The 19,635-nt window shown below is 43.1% G+C and overlaps 1 protein-coding gene across 4 annotated transcripts in view; it reads left to right on the plus strand.

Annotated features, from left to right (window-relative positions):
• Window positions 1-19,635, plus strand: part of nav3 (neuron navigator 3) — a 490,514-nt gene that overhangs the window by 460,331 nt on the left and 10,548 nt on the right. For 3 of the 4 annotated variants that reach the window (XM_030045462.1, XM_030045459.1, XM_030045461.1), the window contains exons 26-35: window positions 1,064-1,188; window positions 5,319-5,342; window positions 5,847-6,013; window positions 9,815-9,968; window positions 12,602-12,788; window positions 16,417-16,514; window positions 16,626-16,721; window positions 17,224-17,392; window positions 18,187-18,422; window positions 19,218-19,372. In XM_030045462.1, coding sequence (XP_029901322.1) covers window positions 1,064-1,188; window positions 5,319-5,342; window positions 5,847-6,013; window positions 9,815-9,968; window positions 12,602-12,788; window positions 16,417-16,514; window positions 16,626-16,721; window positions 17,224-17,392; window positions 18,187-18,422; window positions 19,218-19,372 — 1,411 coding nt within the window. The remainder of the gene's footprint in view (window positions 1-1,063; window positions 1,189-5,318; window positions 5,343-5,846; window positions 6,014-9,814; window positions 9,969-12,601; window positions 12,789-16,416; window positions 16,515-16,625; window positions 16,722-17,223; window positions 17,393-18,186; window positions 18,423-19,217; window positions 19,373-19,635) is intronic. The other variant, XM_030045460.1, reaches the window with a different exon arrangement.

Genomic DNA, 19,635 nt, shown 5'->3' on the forward strand with positions numbered 1-19,635 from the left:
CACACCAGCTCTCTCTCTCTTTAGCATCTCACATTTGAAGGGCAGTTTAATCCGCAATGTCTTGCAAGTGTGCTTGGCTCAACAGCCGACATTTAAACCATAGTTTCCACTTTCCACAGCGTCACCGTTTCAGATGTGGACGGTGTCTACGAAACCGCTGTTGTGTTCTTTCATGTGTTAGTTCTTCATTTTCTACAACTTGTTGATCATTTGGTCCGTAGTTACTGTCAAAATACCTAAAATCGTTTTTGAACTGGCTCCCGTTACAGCCCCAGTTGAAAATGAGTGTCTCCGGTGTGAATTTAACCTCCGTCTTTTAACCTTGTTGTAATCAAACAGCCCATTCTATGAAATTTAATTCAAATTTCCCAGAGCTTTTGTAACAGCCACGGGCAAGAATTTTGTGAGATTACCTTCTCTGGCTGTCCTTTCCTTTAACCTTCGCACTGCCGTTCCACACAGGTGCTCAGCTCAGAAGTAATATATTAAGAAGCATAATAACCCAGAGTAACAGATTTTCTCATCATATTAGCTCCCAGTTATTATTGCAGCATGCCAAATGAAGACATGGGCTGTTCTGATTGCATGAGAAGAATACAGCTTATGCTACCAACTCATGGTCAGATTGGAGCAGCTGAGTTTCAGGGCATGTTGTGTTCGGTGAAAAGTCATTAGTTGTGATTTGGCCAAATTCCCTAAGGAGGTTTTTCTCTTATCTCTTAGCACAAGATGCCAAACATAAACAGAACCTGTCCCAGCTGAGGAGGCACACCCCATCATCTTCATCATCTTGGCTTTTGACAAAAATAAACTAAATTAAACAAAGTTCGACCAATTTAAACTAAACTAACAGTTCACTGAATCCAAATCCAACTGATACAAACTAAACTGAACCTCCTGGTGCTTTTTCTTCATTTGTTTGCAGACTCTTTGATAGAGCCTAACAAGGCCCGGCTTAGCTGTAACTGAGCTGGACAAGAGGAAAGAAAAAAATTGGTTGAAAGTTTTGGAAATGTGTTACCAATTTGCAGCACTGAGGAAAAGCTTTGTTTCTCGTCTGCAGACCTGCGGATCAGACGGCAGCACTCATCAGAGAGCATGTCTAGCATCAACAGCGCGGCCAGTCACTCCAGCATGGGCAGCCTGGGCAAGGACGCCGAAGACAAGAAGAAGAAGAAGAAGAGCTGGGTAAGTGTTAAAATAAAGGAGCAAGTCGTCAGCGTATGGCTAGAGCGGCAAAATTAAGCTTGCAGGAAAGCTCATCACTGTGCAGCATTGCCCGCTCCAAAACGGTTGAAAAAACAGTAGTGAGAGGAAAAGACACTTCAAAGCTCAATTTCATTCTCAGAATTAATTCACAACGTCTCAGACACGACCTGCTCGCCCGGCTCTTCCTCTGCTCAAGATGCAAGGAAGCGCGAGCGCCGCGGCTGAGACGAAAGACATGTACATTCATCACAGGTGTCACTTCACAGCATCTCCACTCTGCTTCTTGGCTTCTGGAGTGGCTCTCAGGGTTCACAGGGAATGCACAGCGCTTCCCTTTCCAAACGCGGCCCATTCAGAAGCCTTTCATGCCTGTGTGTATTGTGTGTGCGGCTTTTATGCTCGGTGATCTGGTGGAAGTTGAGGAGGTGGATACGGCTGCTGATTGGTGTCTCCACCATCACAAACACAAGCGCAGATGAAAGGCATTTAAGCTGCCATTGAATTATTCTGTGCAACTGTATATCCTCTTTGCATAGACGAAGGTATTTTATGGATCTAGATGGGGCTTATTTACTGTTGCAGCAGCTAAATGCCTAAAATGTAAATGCAAGATGCTGAAAGAGCTGGTTGTTCTTTGTGTACCTGCATATCACCCCAGTTACACAACTGTTTGTGAGCTCCAACATCTCCCTCTCTCTCTCTCTCTCTCTCTTTGGGAATCATCTCGATCTAAAATGAAAGTCTAGGCAGACCGGGTCTGATCGCATGGTTGCCTCTCTAGTTGTGCAAAACCCTGAATCCAAAGCCGAGTCATAATGTCCACCATGACTAGTGAAGCAGCAAACGTCTCAGTAATCATGGTTTGTAATTTGTCCCCTCTTCTTCCTTCTCTCACCCCTCTAACTCAGGGGAGAGGCATCGAGGTGAATATAAAACCGTTTTTAAAAATATCTGGGAAGTAGATGTTTTTGGTGTCTGTGTGTGTGTGTGTGTGTGTGTCTAAGTATGTGTGTGTGATTAAGTGGGCGGTCCAATTTCAAGCCAGTCAACATTTGATCAAGTGGCTACTTACCTTCACGGTCCAAGAGTGTTTACCGAGAGACTTTGTGTTTGGTTTCATCCGAGGTCGGAGGCAGAGTTTGTGTGTGTGTGTGTGTGTGTGTGTGTTCGGGCTCCCAAAGGTCATCTGTCCAAATCCCAAAACCTCTCTCACCACTCGCCGAAACGACATCCCAGCCTCCCCTGTGAGTGCTGTTGCTAGGTTACCCAGCTGAGCGGCCGCGGTGCCGTCCAAAGCGCCGATCGAGGAGTCGACCACTTGAACACACTTGCACTTTCAGCTCCACTTACAGCAGTGAGCAAATTATGTCATTATGCCGCAAAGTGTCCGGTAACATCGTGGATACAGCACAAGCATAAACATGAGGTTGATACTCAATAATAAAACAAAAAAGCCACTTACTTAATTTATTTATATACATTTTGCTACCTATATGCTATTCATTATATCAAACTTAATGGGTTTACTACAATCTACAGTATTTAATATTTGCTGATAGCAGGCAGATGATGATGATGATGATGATGATAATGTTAATGTTGGTGACCTGGTCAGTAATACAATATTGAAAGGTAACGGTGCTGTTTACACTGCAAAAACTCAAAATATTACCAAGATTATTTGTCTTATTTCAAGTCAAAAATGTCTTATTTCTAGTCAAAATATCTCATTACACTTAAAATAAGACATGATCACCTCAGAAGTAACTTGTTTTTAGACGATTTGCTTGTTTCATTGGCAAAATTTGCCAGTGGAAAAAGTGAAAATTATAAGTGAAAATTAGCTAGAAACAAGAAACAAATTTTGCCAATGAAACAAGCAAATTTTTACTTGTTTCAAGCAAATTTTCACTTGAAACAAGAGACAATTTTCTAAAAACAAGTTACTTCTGAGGTGATCATGTCTTATTTTAAGTGTAACGAGATATTCTGACTAGTAATAAGACATTTTTGACTTGAAATAAGACAAATAATCTTGGTAAGATTTTGAGTTTTTGCAGTGTAGAACCATTTGTACCTCAATGCACGGTCAAAATGCATCATCAGGCACAGCACAAACAAAGACACGCTGAAAAGGAGACTGAGTGACTAATTAAGACGGAGATGTGTTTGCAGTGTCGATCGCATGTCAGGCTGTCTCGAATAAATCAAGGTCAAAAACAGCGAGCGTGTAAACAGTGCAGCCGTCTCCAACCTGGGATGGTCTGTTTCTCAAGGCTTTCCTCACCCTCGTCCTCCTTTGGGTTAATAACGACTAAACTGGGCATCCTCTTGGATCAGTCAGCTCACACACATCATCCCTACCTGCAGTGTTCAGGGTTTTGGCTTTTGTCGCACATCATCTCTGCGTCTTCCTCCCATCTTTGCTGTCTCTCACTATGGCAGACTATCAAACTAACATAAAACATTCAAAACTCAGCGAGTGCTCATTTGCAATCTGGACGTAAAGTTTCTCCTCTCCTTCCCCTGTTCTCGCTGTTTTGTTATTCTCTGCTTCGCTCTCGCAAGCAGCAGTTCATTGTCCCCGGCTGATCTGAGCTGTTATTTTGCCCGTGGCCTCCTGAGTCAGATGGGTGACGCGCGAGAAGTTCTCTGCCAGCCTCCAGTGCAGAACCAAAGCCAGGATTCAGTCTCTGCCACGATACCAAACACCTGCCCTGAAATGAAACGTGTACTGACAACCCAGAAATTCATCAACAAGTGTAACTGAGTGCTCCTCAGCCAGGCATGCAAAGTGAGACCCAAAAAAAAAAAATGAACCGAAGCATGAACCGAGAGAAAGTGAAAAGATAATTTCCCCGCAGGGATCCTTAAAGTATCACCATGCATTATTATCATCATTATGGCACGCACAGTCTTAACTGCGATAATGAGCGCGCTGTGTGCAGTTTACTGATGTCATTTCACAAGATTTCTGGGTTTCAAAGTTGAAAGTTTTTGAACAGTGATCTCTTTTAGAGCTGCCACTGTTCACATTTGCCGCCTTAAGATGTCTGGCAAGTTTCAGTAACTTGTAATGGGCTTTACTCTCATGCAAGTAAGCAAGAAGTTGTTTTTTAGGTAGCGGGTATCTAATGTTGGAATTAAATCCTCCACTGAGAAAAATATGATGTCAATGAGTCATTTAGTCTCATATTCAGTCTTGTTTTTTCTTGAAACAAGGTAAAAAGATCTGCAAGTAGGATGAGATAATCCCACTTGTTTCCACTTGTATTTTTTAAGGAGTTTTTCAGGAAACAAGCAGAAATCTGGTGAAACGAGGCTGAATAAGGCAGATCGGCCCAGCACACTGCAAAAAGTCAAAATCTTACCAAGAGTATTTGTCTTATTTCAAGTAAAAATGTCTTATTTCTAGTCAAAATATTTCATTACACTTAAAATAAGACATGATCAACCAAATTTTTACTTGTTCACTTGTGTCACAAGTAAAAATTTGCTTGTTCCATTGGCAGAATATGTTTCTTGTTTCTAGCAAATTATAACTTGTTTCAAGTAAATTTTCACTTGAAACAAGTGATAATTGTCTAAAGACAAGTTATTTCTGAGCTGATCATGTCTTATTTTAAGTGTAATGAGATATTTTGACTTGAAATAAGACAAATAATCTTGGTAAGATTTGACTTTTTGCAGTGTAGGATCAAGAAAACGGCGCTTGATTCAAGAAAATCCTGGAAAGAGTTGATTTGCATTGGAAACAAGTGGGATTAACTCATCCAACTGGTGTTGTTGGTTTTTTTTTTACCTCATTTGAAAAAAAAAAACAAGATTTGAACATTGAAGATGAGACTAAATGATTGTTAAAATGGAGATTTATTGCTTTTTTTTTTTTTTTAAATAGCCACTCTGATTATCGTCACCCCTATAACAACAACAACTGTATTTGCAGAGTGCCCAGTAAAAACAGTCACATTATGCAGCCAACTGTAAGAAAGCAGAGAGTTTAGACGGGTGCAGTGAGCAAGGCGGTGTTTGTGTGTGTGTGTGTGTGTGTGTGTGTGTGTGTGTCTGCGTTTGTGTGGCTTAACGCTGGGTGTGTTCTGCGTCTTCAGGTGGCTGATTCCATCCCGGCTCAGGTCAGTGGCTCCCAGAGTGTCTTCTGTATGTGTGCGGTGGTTATTACTCATCCTCCCACCTCCGCTCTCCTCCTCCTTCTCTCTTCCTCCTTCCTTCCTCCCCTCCCTCAGAGCAACCTCTCCTTCCCTTTTCTGGAAACCGTCGGCATGGAAACAGCTCCCCTCGTCCTCCTCCTCCTCCTCCTCCTCCTTACTCCATCCTGTCTGCCTGTTTGGCCCTAGTTTTTAGGGCCTTAAAAAAGCCTGCCCCTCCTCTCCTCTCCTCTCCTCGCTCCATTCTCATTCTTCATTCATCCTTACAGTCGCCATCAAATGGAGACTTCTCCCCGAGTTGCCTTGCTTTTGCCTTCCTGTTCGTCTAAAACAGACAGTGGCCATTGCTTGGGAACGGCACGGAGTGACTTCCTGGTCTGGCAGGATGTGATGTCGTAGGTGGTGTGTGTGCGCAGGGCCGGGGGACGGCGGCACTGACCCTTTCTCGCCGCCTGTGTGTGTGTTTTGCAGCTGCGCAGCTCCTTCAAGCAGGCGTTCAGCAAGAAGAAGACCAAGTCGCAGTCGGCCCACGACGAGATGGAGGAGATGACCGACTCGCTGCCCTCCTCGCCCAAACTGCAGCACGCCAACCGGCAGGGCAGCATCCCCACGCTGCGCTCCTCCCCCTCCACCACAGAGTGAGTCTGCACACACACACACACACCGGCTCCCACGTAAACACACACACACACACACGAGATACAAATAGAGACACAGGTTTTTTTTTCACATATCCAATAACAGTTAGATGCTGAAGGCTTCCACAAGGTTTTTTTTTTTTTTTCATTTTCAATTAATTTATTGATTATTTTTTTCAGTTCTTCAATTAAGTATGATTTCCGCTTTTATCAAACTTCAAATATAATGAGATAATAATGCCCATCACAAGTTACCCGAGCCAAAATAAGGTTTCAGAAAAGGTCGCAAAAAACATTTCATCATGATGGGAAACAGAGAAAATGAGGCAACATTAGCATATTAACTTGATAAATGACCAAAACGATTACCACATAATCAAAATGTATGATAGACTAATTTCTAATTTTCAGCACAAAATCCCATCGAATCAGATTTTTTTTCTCCCAGATCAGATTTAAGTCGTGATAGCATGCGATTCGAAATGATAACTTGTCTTAGACTTTGCAGCAAGAAGAGCACAGAACAACAAGCATGATGGCGAGCCGCCCAGAGAAGTGCCAGTTTTTGCCAAACAGTGACTGACAAGGCGATCCACCAATCTGTGCTTAGTATCTAGTCGTCTCAAAGTGCCTCTGCCTCTGAGAGATAATCCAACACTGCACAGAAAGTAGTGCAATATGGATTTTGCTGCAGCAGTTTGACACTTGACGAGAACATAATGCAAAAAAAAAAAAAAAAAAAAAAAAAGGTTGCTGTGCATGGAAAATCCAGTGTGGTTGCCTGGAAATTACAAAGTGGGCATTCAGCTTTAAAGATTAGCTCTGAAAAACAGAGAATCAGATTATAGTCTGATTATTTTGACAAACACACAGGCACACATTTTTTATTTGAAACGCGCACATTATCTTCTCTTTGTTGCTTTTTGTTTGTCTTTGAATCTTCACCTCTCTTTTCTTTCATCTCTCTTTTCCGACCTCTCTGTCCGTCCGTCCGTCCTCTCAAACGCCTCTACCTGCTGTAGAAAATGTGCTTGTGATAGCAAGTCCTCCCCCATTTGGATGCCAAAGAAAAAGCAAAACGGTCATGTGGTCTACAAGCACAGATCTCGGTAACAGGCAGTGTGTGGTGGCACCTGGCATGCTCCCAGGGAGTGTGTGTGTGTGTGTGTGTGTGTGTGTGTGTGTGTGTGTGTGTGTGTGTGTGTGTGTGCGTGCAGTGCGGTGTGTCTATGCCTCTGTTTTGCATCTGCTAATGCCATAAAAGCTCGGCATGCTTTGGTTTTCTCCTCTCTTCTCACCAATATTTCAGAGGTGACAGATCTCCTGGCACAGACAACAGGCACAGAAAATCACAAATGTCCAGAACACGGTTCACAGGAAATAGCAGTTGGCCGTGTAAATAGTAAAAAAGGGTGAAAAAGCAGCAATTTTCTCACTCAAGATGGAACAAATTGGCTATAAGTCACCACAAGATTGGCCAGAACTTTGTTGTTTTTTTTCTCTCCACTAATGCAGCGACTAGCATGGTAGCACCTTTTGGAGTTCAGCCCAATGTTCCCTCAGTCCCTAAGAAATAAATTCCCTGTTTTGCCTCGGCCTGAGGTTTGGCCGGAGTGTCGGTGGTTGTTACAAGATATTAGGTGGTTATTGCTGCATATTAACTCTCATACAAGTTAATAAAATGTGTATTTGTATTTTTCAGAAAACACTTGATCTCTCACTGTAAATAACTGATTAAAATGAAAAATATCAACTTCTGGTCAAGGGTTTAGACCATTTAGCATGAACTGAGGGAACATAGAGCTGAGGGAACATAGATCTTAGGGAACATAGTGCTGAGGGAACATAGAGCTGAGGGAACATAGAGCTGAGGGAACATAAAGCTGAGGGAACATAAAGCTGAGGGAACATAGAGCTTAGGGAACATAGAGCTGAGGGAACATAGAGCTGAGGGAACATAGAGCTTAGGGAACATAGAGCTGAGGGAACATAGAGCTTAGGGAACATAGAGCTGAGGGAACATAGATCTTAGGGAACATAGAGCTTAGGGAACATAGAGCTGAGGGAACATAGTGCTGAGGGAACATAGAGCTGAGGGAACATAGAGCTTAGGGAACATAGAGCTGAGGGAACATAGAGCTGAGGGAACATAGAGCTGAGGGAACATAAAGCTGAGGGAACATAGAGCTGAGGGAACATAGAGCTGAGGGAACATAGAGCTTAGGGAACATAGAGCTGAGGGAACATAGAGCTTAGGGAACATAGAGCTGAGGGAACATAGATCTTAGGGAACATAGAGCTGAGGGAACATAGAGCTGAGGGAACATAGATCTTAGGGAACATAGAGCTGAGGGAACATAGAGCTGAGTGAACATAGAGCTTAGGGAACATTAAGCTGTATCCCAATTCACTGGCTGCCTCCTGTGAATGACACTGTATGAAAGGTGTGGTCCTTAAAGGAAAGGTAACTAACTGAGCGTATCCTCACGAGATGAAATCGCTGTTCCCTAAATTCCCTAAATTCGTTCCCTACAGCCAAGTATGTAGATATTCTGAAAACAAATGTTAGTGAAATTGCAAAGCTTTTATTCTTTGTTTTATATCACTACTTTACTCTTCGTTTAGCTAATTTCATTTGGCAAATGAGAAATGAGAATGAGGTTTTTAGTTTTCATTTCACTTGCCAGCACTGTAGCTTTCCAAAATGACAGGTGTGCCAAATGGATGATTGGATATGACAGGACAGCAAAGGATACACACCTATTGAGTTCTCCAAATTCAGCTGAAAGACGGCTGTTTACGTGAGCTGCATCGAGGATAACTTTGGATTGGCACAGACTATCGAGCGACTATGACTATGATGATTTGGTCTGGACATGCAACCTTTGAAGGGGGCAGCCCCTAAACTGGGACACAGCTAGAACCGAAGGAACATAGAGCTGAGGGAGCACAGAGCCGTGGGGGCACAGAGCTGAGAGAATACGGGGCTGAGGGGATATTGGTTCCGCTCCCCACATTATGTGTACATCTGCCCGCTGCGTGCCAGCTGGTGAAGCTGATTCGCCATCCTCCGTTTCCCTGACAGGGTTTCCTCAGGGGCAGAGCGTGGGGAAGTGTCACGTCTGTTTCCCTGTTTCACATGACAAAGTGAACTGTGAGCGACCCCGGCCTGACAGACTGCCGTTCTGTTAGAGAGATCGCGTCACATCCGACTCGATGTTACAAATGTGCAGAAATAACAGCCGAGCTTCACTGTGCTGACAGATGTGAAGCCGGAGAGGTGAAGCAGAGTAGCATCCACGTCCTCGTACCACAGGAAAAAAACGTCCTGAAAGTTATGATGGATTGTATGCGACTGTTACCGACACATATTTGGTTTTTAGAAAAGTTTTTGTCAAAGTAGTATATACACAGGGGAATCAAAGGAGGAAGAACAATCGCAAACAGGCTGCCTGGCACAGCTACCTAGAAAACACACTTTTCTAGGCATTGTGGGGGTTTCATCATGGTGGGACTCCATCTGTTGGCCAATCAGATTGCTCGACTGAAGATAAAGTGTGATATGTTTTAAATGTCATGCCAGGTGAAATATCCCCAAACACCCCAGTTCCCTCTGTGTTTTTTGTGACTGTGAAGTTTTCACCAGCACCTCCAGCTTCCCGATGAGCTCGCTCTCTTTTCCTCGGAGTGTGTTGTTTTTTAGATTAGTGTGTGTGTGTGTGTGTGTGTGTGTGTGTGTGTATCTTAGCCCTCGAAGTGACCCCGACCCCCTGTCCCCGCTGTGTGTTACCCTGCTTGCAGGCTGTGCGAATGCACCGAGGCCGAAGCGGAAATCATCCTGCAGCTGAAGAACGAGCTGAGGGAGAAGGAGCTCAAGCTGACGGACATCCGGCTGGAGGCGCTTAGCTCCGCCCACCACCTGGACCAGATCCGAGAGGCCATGAACCGCATGCAGGTGAGCTCACACCGACCATTTAGCTTCCAGACGGGTCAAAGCCGAGCAGCAGGCGGACAGAGAGTGTCGCCAAAGAGCTTAGATCTACAGGACACGCAACAAACATGCAGGTTTCTATGAAATTCCCAAAGTCCAGACATATAGATAGATTGATCAATGAATAAATGCACAAAAACTGACAAAAACAAAGAAAAATCAGTATATCAGCGAATAAATGCATGCTCAAAGAAATTGGGAAATAATTGAATAACAAAAACAATTGATTTACCAATAAGAACAATGTAATAAAAGTAATTTGTGTCCACACATTTGTCCATTTTTAATATTTTTTACACCACAGAAGGATTTATTTCTCCCACAGAATCAGGATTTATTTTACCTTTGACATATGCTAATGCAGATGAGCTGCTCTGCTATTAAATACGAGCAGTCACATCGACTTCTCCTGTTTCTTTGATCAAACATGGCCTGAAGAGTTACTGGGTCTTTTAACAGAATCTTAGTTCCAGTTTAAGTTCATTTATGTCCACAGCTGTTTCTCACAAAGCCTTTCTCAACCGACTGTCCAGAGAATGAGCCGATTTAGATCCAACGAACAAAATGGTGAAACCTAAACACGACAAAGCAAACGAATGTTAAACGTCAAGCCGGTAAATTTTCATTTTCTCTATCAAGGTTCCCTGAGCCCAATTGGAGGCTTCTCACACCGCGAAAAATACCCTCAGCTTTTCTGCCAAACAGTTTTATCCAAAGACTCAGACTGTCAAAACGCTCTCTTACTTTCACTGGGCTCAAGTTGTGTTTTTTTTTTTTTTTTCCCATGAGGCAGCGGGGCATGACAGCTGCCAGTTAGAAAGTTAACGGCACATTCAGAGGATTTCTGGACGGCGGGAGGGGCGCCAGCGGGCCGCCGGGAGGGTTAAAGACAAACTGGCATCACTCACACAAACACACACACACACACATCCACTCAGACTTGTGCACTGTCATGGATTTCACACACTATCAAATTATATAGAGCATGATACTGATGCAGAGCCGCACCCTCTGCTTATTCACAGTGGACAAAAAGCTAAAAGCTGTTTTCCCAGTGAGCTGTGACAGAAACACAGATTGTGCAGCTGTACGGTCAGGCATGGGCACTTTATTACAGTAAAAACACACTTTCATTACAGTAAAAAACACACTCTCAGGGATTCTGGCTACAATTCACAGATTACCAACCCGCGAGTGCCGTCGGAAAAAGTTTTGGCAAAGTCATGGATGTGCATGATGGGAAAAAAAGTCAGTGGAAAACACAAGAAAGGTCACAAACTAGCGTACCAGTTGCACAACGCACACACACACATACACACACACACTGTGTAAACTTCAAGAACAGGCCATGAATAATTGACTTGTCATTCTCAATTTTAATGAGGTCTGAAAGAGAACAAACTCTAAAAATGGGCAATTAAACAATTTAATGGCCCATGAAGCTGAATAAAAAGGCTCAAATTGCGGTGCCCTCCATGCAAATAAGCTATTTATTTTTTTCACTGCAGTCCATTTCATTTCAGTCATTCACGTCTGATTTTAAACTATAGCAGAAATTGCATTGGCAGAGAGCTGTTTACCATGGAGACACAAACACCTAGCAGTCGATATATTGCTTCAAATTTAGAAAAGGCGCTCACACAGCCCGTAACTCCAATAATACTAATTCAAAATAATAACAGTGACCAGCCTGAATGCAGTTAAATGGCTGTTTTGTCGTGTAAACAGATTATATTATGGTTAGGTTTGTAATTTTTGAGTTTGTCGGCAAAGTTTCTGTTAAATTTTGACTTCTTGTTTGCAGAGGCTCTATATCCACATTCATCTTTCTTTGTTTTTCCAGTACACTGCTTGACTCTCAGCTGTATTCGTTTAATTTATGCAAGTTTTAAGTGTATTTCTGCACCAATGTTGATTCCATTTACACAACATCACATCAAAGACTGTGTTTTGGGTTCCTGCACAGAAGAATATGACATTAACTTTTTTTCAGAGGTCATTTTTTCACTCTGTTGACCTGATTTTGTTTATTCTTTTTTGGGAGAATAATACTTTTTCATTCAGCTTACACAACTAGAAACCACTGTGGAAACTGGCAGCCGGCCCTACAGAAGAGGACAATGCAGTGCAGTTCATCTTCTCGCCCTCGACTGTCAATTTTCTTTTTTTTTTTCTTTTTTTTTTTTATGACACTGGTGGTTTTATTTTTTACCAACACAGTGGTTTCTGTAGGGTCAGCATTTTGTCCATGTGCTGGCTGCATGGTCCTGTTTCACAACCGCTGCAGGTTTGTTTTCTGATGTTTCTTATCCAGAACAAACTAGAAGAATCTCCAAAACAATGGGAAAAAAGATGAACAGGGTAGCGCATTGCTTCCAATACAGTTTTCTGATTATCCAAGTATATTTTCTGAACTTTCTTGTCCTCAACCTCTGCAGTAATTGTCATTTTAAAGAGTATAATCTAAATTTGATTTGCTGATGGGTCCTTTTGCCTGTGGTTGTCAAAACAAAAGCATCCATAATGACTTGTTTGCATTCATTCTCATTATTTAGCCCCAAAAAATGGTCTTACATTTCATCCTTTTTCTGGGGCAGAACGAGATAGAGATGCTGAAAGCGGAGAACGACCGGCTCAAGTCCAGCGGCAACGCCACGCCGACCGCCACGCCCGTCAAGACGGCCCGGCCGCCCTCCGAGACCTCCAGCACGTCCTCGTCCTCCTCGCGTCAGTCCCTGGGCCTGTCGCTCAACAACCTCAACATCACAGACACCATCATGTCAGGTCGGTTCACCGTCAGCGTCTGCGGCTCCTCCGTCGACAAGCGCCCGCGTGAATCAGCGCCGGCGGCCAGCAGTTTATTCTGAGCGGTCTCATGTCATTCTTTAATAACGGAGGGAACAGCTCCAAGTCCGGCGATACACCAGCAATGCCAAAGCTGCTAGTCAAGCCTAATAAAAGAACACAGGAAAATGCTGCGTCTTTATGCCTCCTGATCACCTTTTGGCTTAAATTCTGAATGGTGAGCAGAAAACGAGGCCTTCCTGTGTCCTTATCAGGCCATGAGACACAAAGTGGTGAGAGGAAAGGGTTAAAAAAAAAAAACAGTCTTAGTCTGTTTCTATTTCCTGCACACCAAAGCTTCCACGACAAAATGTGAACACAGAGTAAAAACGAACATGGAATATGGGACTAAAGCGAATTTTTTCAGGAGAAGACATACCTCCTGTCATCAGAGTTCTTGCCACATTACCGGATATTATTTATGGGTATAATTTCTTTGATGTCAAATCTAAATTTTGGTGATAATAACCTCTGAAAACAAATAGGCAGCAATGGAATAATTTCTGCTTTTTGCCAATGGGGCGGCATCTGTCTTGTAAATAGAAGATGTGAACATGCAGGTCCAAGTCAAGCAGATGCAACAGAGAAAAACTGTAAAATTTAAAAAAAAAAAAAAAAACTTTGCTGTATTCCTCAGAATCTAAAGAAGAGTACCGACTGCCAAAATTGTTAATGTAGTGAATGTTTTTAGGAGTTTGCATGCACAGTGTGGACTCCTTTGTAGCGGCTGATTACAAGAAATGCCCCCTTTTCTCGATGAGCTCCACACCAACGGCATTACTGAGCTGACATGAAATATTAATGTGAAACGGTTTTTAACAAAATCTGCCGTAATTTTCAAGCATCCGCAATAGACGAGATGAGTGGCGATCTTACCTCAGCCTTGAACTGTCAGTTACGAAGTTTTGCGTCAGTAACACATTTTTGTGTAATTAATTTCAGAAATATGGTTTTGGAAATGAACAAATTTGACCATACTTCTTAAATGCAAAGTAATCTGATGAGATGCAAATCGGTGGATTGTTATTAAGGAATGACGCACCTCAAAATGCCTTCATGGGCCAATCAGGATTGAGCATCCCACTACAAATAGCCCTTTACGGTTTTAGGAGGACAAATTGGTGCATTTTTTTTTTTTTTGTGTAACTGATGGCAGGAAGTAACCATTAAGAATTAAGCCTCCAGTCACAGCATCACAAGTGCCACGCTCCTCTGCTTATTTAAGCCACAGCACACAGTTTGATGTCTTTCTCTCTCTCCCTCTCTCTCTCTCTCTCTCTCTCTCTGTCTGTCTGTCTGTGGCATCGAGTTGGATTAGCTTGCTCCAGACTTGCCACAGCAAATGTGAGAGAATTGCGTTTGCAGAGAGAAGCGATCCAGAGAAACTGCAAGAAATGATGAAATAGCTGCTCTCTCTCTTTAGTGCGAGGGCTTGTATCACAGTAGGGGCCTGTTACACACACAGAAACACACACACACACACACACATATGAACACACAGAAAATCTCTGCGGGCCTGCTCTGTTTGAGAAGTGCAAGAGTTTGGCCCTCTCACTTGTCCTGTAATTAACATAGAAAGCGCAGCCCTCTCGGAGGACGCGGGCCCTCATTAACTGATGGAGGGATGAGCCGAGAGCAATGACGCGTGGGAAGACGAGCGGGCCAGCGGGCCGTTATCACCCCAGCACAGAGCCCTCAGCACAGGGAAGCCAGCCGAATACAAACTACCCCAGTCCCCGCTCCAAAACGGAGTCTGGGAAGAAGAAAAACAAGAGCAGAGAGGGATGGCAGAGGGGCTGATGGGAGCTGGCGGTGCTGCTGGGGCGCGGTCTTTGGGCCTTTGTTGCCAAAGGTTAAAGCTGGAAGTGTACTTACAAAAAGTCAAACTTATCCTGAAATAGAAACTCAGTCAAACACAGTGCCATAAACGAGTTGCTATATATTTATTAACGGTGACACCAGTGGAGACAAAACCTGAGAGAAAAAGCTTCCAGCCCTTTTTGATATAGGAACCGTGAATCCTATTTCACCTATTTCCCCAAATCTAATTTGCTCAGGAAGTGATAAAACAGTGCCTTCAAGTGCATCTTATTTACAAGTTAACAAATACATGAACTTGGGAAATTGGGAAATATTGATAATACCCAAGTATCTGGGTTGCGATGTTTCGTGACAGCAATAACAGCCTGTTTAAAAAATGGAAAAGAATAAAATTATATGTAGCTGATGCTCCGTCTATGCTTTTCATTCTGCCGCTGATCTAAAAAGCAACTCTCAAGTATTTGCTTCAGAGAACACAAATCAAGTCACATGCACAAGTCTCAACACTGAAAATAAGAGCATCTCGGCTATCAGAAATGAAAAAAAAAGTGTATTTATAACTAACTTCATACCCTTGATTGTCAGTTCTTGAGTGGAAATGGAAACAAAAGGAAACCCCAGTAATGCAGGGATTTTAAAAAGTCACAGATTATGGAAAGTTCACAGTTTCTAGTAGTCTAAAAGAGTGCATCAATATCCAACATTTTGCAAAAAGGCCTTCAACACAGAATTTGGATATATCCCTGCATGGATGACTGAAATGAATCTACAACATCAACAGCGGTGCGATGAAAGAGCAACAGAGGCAGCTGAGGGAAAATGAGGATTTGGAAACCATTCGATCGGCCGTAAAGGTGCAGAGATCCTCCAGCAAGCTCAGAGCAGGCCGAGCCTCCAGCCTCCATCATTTTTTTAGGAGCTGTTAGAGAGCAAAACGTTAGCGCGGAGATGTAAACAAAGGCGGCGAGCCAGAAAAGGGAACGGGCACGCTTTTCCACGCGGCAACACAACCCAGTCTTGCGAGGGTTTAGATTTAATTGCAGGCGAGCGCGCAGTGAAAGGACAATTCAACCTCCGAGCCCGAGCTCCCCGCTGAGTCTGGAGCCGGCGCGACGCTTTGTTTCTTCTGTAAATGTGTCCCTTTGTCAGCGCCAACCCGCGGAAATCAGTGGAGAATTTGTAACACAAATTCTGGATGTCGTGCGGCTCCTGCTGGGTGAACGTTCAATCCGAAGACGGGTCGCCAAATTTTGTGGAAGTGGAGAGATGTTCGGAAACTCAAATCCAGTTCAGCTCCACTTGTGGTTCTGCGGCTCGGTGGGAAGAGCATGGCACTAATGTTGACTTGAATTGTAGTGGCATTTCTGACACATGTGCGTTTGAGCTACAAGAAAATTAAAAAAAAAAAAATATATCATGCTGGAAATCAAACATAAAAATCCAAAAAGGTGGTGATTTTTCTTGCACGCACTTTGGAAATCTTGGAAATCTCCATGCAACCGTGGAAGGTGACATTGATAAGTCCACCAAATGGCTCATGTCTTTGTTTTTTGTTCGTATGGCTCGCACGTCTCTACGCCTTTGTGTTTTTTTCAGCATGATCATTTTGTACACTCTTTATAAAAAAAAAAAACACCAATTGATTCATTATCAACTGAAATACTCTTTAATGTCCTTTAATTCAAAGTCTCAGTCCAGTTTCATGTTTGAGCCAGTTGTGTTTCCTAACAGAAAGTTGTGTTTTCAGATATTCTGCTGGACGACGGCTACGAGGGAAATCTGCGCAAAGAGGGCCGCAGTGTGCGAATAGTTGTCACCATCAACAGCAGCTTCAAAAAGACCAAGGTACGGCTTGAGATTTTCTTTTTTTTTTTTCAACCATCGAAAAGCTTAACACCAGTAAAGCAACGTGTTTGACCTGACTCTGGTCTTTTGGCTGTTTTGGCAATTCTTCAGGGTATGCATAGCCAAGAATACCTGATCGGCTCCATAGGTGTGAGTGGGAAAACCAAGTGGGACGTCCTGGACGGGGTCATCCGGCGTCTCTTCAAGGTAAACCTAACTTTATGTCGCTATTTAGTGCAAATCAATGATGTTGATGGCATCAATCGCCCAAAATGTTGTCGTCTTATAAAACTGAAGAAAATCAAAAGAACCAGGGATACATTAATCAACATTGTAATTACTAATCAACTTGTTTTCAGATTTTTTTCTTGAGTCAAGTGGCATTTTCTGGTCCTAGTGAGCAGATCTGCCTTTTCAGAAGTTGCAAAGAAATTTCTGAAACAAGTGTGTTGGAAACCGATGGGATTATCTCATCCCACTGGCAGCTTTTTCTTCGCTTGACTGAAAAATACAAGACTTTAACACTGAATATGAGACTAAATGACTTGTTAAGACGGAGACATTTCCCAGCACGGTTCAATGAGCTGATTTCAAGCGGAGTTTGACAGCTTATTTCATCACCCGGGAGAAAGCAAAAAAGTGCTTCCAAATCCAAAGGATGAATAATCAGAAGCACTTAATCATGCAGCTCCCTCCTCTTCCCTGTTAGGAGTACGTGTTTCGGGTGGACCCTCTGACCAGCCTGGGTCTGAGCTCGGACAGCATCGTGTGCTACAGGATGGGCGAGGTGGTTCGCGCCCACGCCTCCGAAGTGCCTGAGCTGCTGCCCTGCGGCTACCTGGTGGGCGACAACAACGTCATCAAAGTCAGCCTGAGAGGTACGAAGCCGCTGCATCTCAAGTCACAAAAGCCTTCAATGAGTTTCAGTGCAGAAACCCAGCTCGGATGTTGGAGGGAGGCGAATTGGGCAAATGCCTGATTGACTGTATTGTTTATTCCAGTATTTGGTGGTTTGGAATGGATGTGACTTAAAATGGACACGATAGCAAAAACATACTTAAATAAAAGTAAAATTACTGAGTTTCAACGGTAGTCATAGTAGAAAGCACACAACAACAACAACAACAACAACAACAACAATAATAATAATAATAATAATGATAATAATAATAATAATAACTTTATTTATATAGCACCTTTCCAAACCAAAGTTGCAAGGTGCTTTCCAATTAAAACAAATAGCAAATGAATACACATAAAACAATGATAAAACAAGCTATTAAAAGATCCCACACAACAATAAAAATACAACAGGTTACAATAAAAACCACTGGTTAATAAAAAGCCCTATGATAAAAATGAGTCTTAAGAAGAGATCTAAAAGGCTACAAATTGATAGAAATGTCAGTATGTAATGAAATGTAATTAGTTGCTTAGTTTCTTGGATTTAGGTGTATTCACATCTTAATGTCAATGCTTACAAGCTTTTTTACGCTCAAAATGTGTATCAAGCTCAGGTTTAGCTCATTAGCTTATGGGATACCCAACAAAATTGGTTTCTGTTTCAAGAAAGCCTTAAGACAGATTCTGCATGTCTCTCTCATGGACTGATGGCCTCAGAAGTTCAAACCATAAATTTTGTCCGCCCCTTTTCCTCCCTCGGTGCGCTCAGGTGTGAAGGAGAACAGCATAGACAGCCTGGTGTTTGACACTCTCATCCCGAAGCCCATCATCCAGCGGTACCTCAACCTGCTGATGGAGCACCGTCGGATCATCCTGTCGGGACCCAGCGGCACCGGAAAGTCCTTCCTGGCCGCCAAGCTGGCCGAGTACATCGTCTCCAAGATGGGGCTGGAAATCACGGAGCACAACGTGGCCAGCTTCAACGTGGACCAGAAGTCCAGCAAGGTGGGATCAGCGAGAGGGTCGTGTGTGTGTTTTTTTTTAAAGTTCAGGTCAGGACGTTGTAGGCATCTTCAAGTCGCCCTGAACTTTAAACCTGCACATCTTTGTCTTTATTGGTGACCTCATGCTGCACCAGATGGTTGAAAACTTTACACCTTACATTTTTAAATCAACCCTCACCGCCCCAACATCCTATTTCAACAGGAAATACATCACATTAAGGAGGTTTCACAGGCGTTTTAAGCCAAATCATCACATCATTAGCTCATTAAAGAAAATAATCCCATCCTTGAATGCTTAGAAACTGTCATACATCACTGATCTCTGATGTTGCTGAGTGTTGTAATTCACTTTATTGGTGCACACACTTTCTCTCAGTATCCTTCATCTGCTTCTGCTTCAGTTGGTTATTTCCCAGAATGCCTTTTGACAGCCGCTCCCCAGAGTTTGGGGTGTTTTCTGTGCCGCGTGCATTTAGATGGAGAGAGTCAGTGGTTTGCCTTTGTTGAATTCACATGTGAATAATCCACCAAGGGGGGAAATCGTTTTGAGGTTGCAGTGATTAAAATATTGATCTTTTCTTTAATTTTCCTGATTAGTTCGGAATGAAGGAGCCTTTAATGAAGAAAAAGTCACGCCTGCCTTCTGCAGATCCTTAGATTTTCAGCTTTTTCAACGCTGACGATATTTTCCATCTGTCTCCAGCTGAGAAGTGACATCGTCCTGAGGCCATTTGATTTATTTTTGCATTCACATGTGTATTTACACATTTTAAAAACGTCACATCTCCCTCTCCAGGACCTGCGTCAGTACCTGTCCAGCCTGGCGGAGCAGTGTAACTCAGAGGAGACGGAGACGGAGCTGCCCATCGTCGTCATCCTGGACAACCTGCACCACATCGGCTCCCTCAGCGACATCTTCAACGGCTTCCTCAACTGCAAATACCACAAATGGTGAGTCGGGGGGGGGGGGGGACAAAAAAAGTGGAATAAAAAGAAAAAGAAGATCCGGGCAGTTAGCATGAGCAGCATGAACAGACAAAGATAAGAGGAACTCAAACTCCAGCAACAGAAAATCCAAGTCCTGCTCACACTGTTTGATTGACAGGTGATCTCTGGTGCAGAAACACCACAGTGATGGAAAAAAAAGATCAAGACAAAAATCAGAACAAAACAAGGATTACCAATTGGGATTATCAACAGTAGCTGATGAGAAA

This window comes from Myripristis murdjan, chromosome 23 (assembly GCF_902150065.1).
Source record: "Myripristis murdjan chromosome 23, fMyrMur1.1, whole genome shotgun sequence".
NCBI classification, from domain to species: domain Eukaryota; kingdom Metazoa; phylum Chordata; class Actinopteri; order Holocentriformes; family Holocentridae; genus Myripristis; species Myripristis murdjan.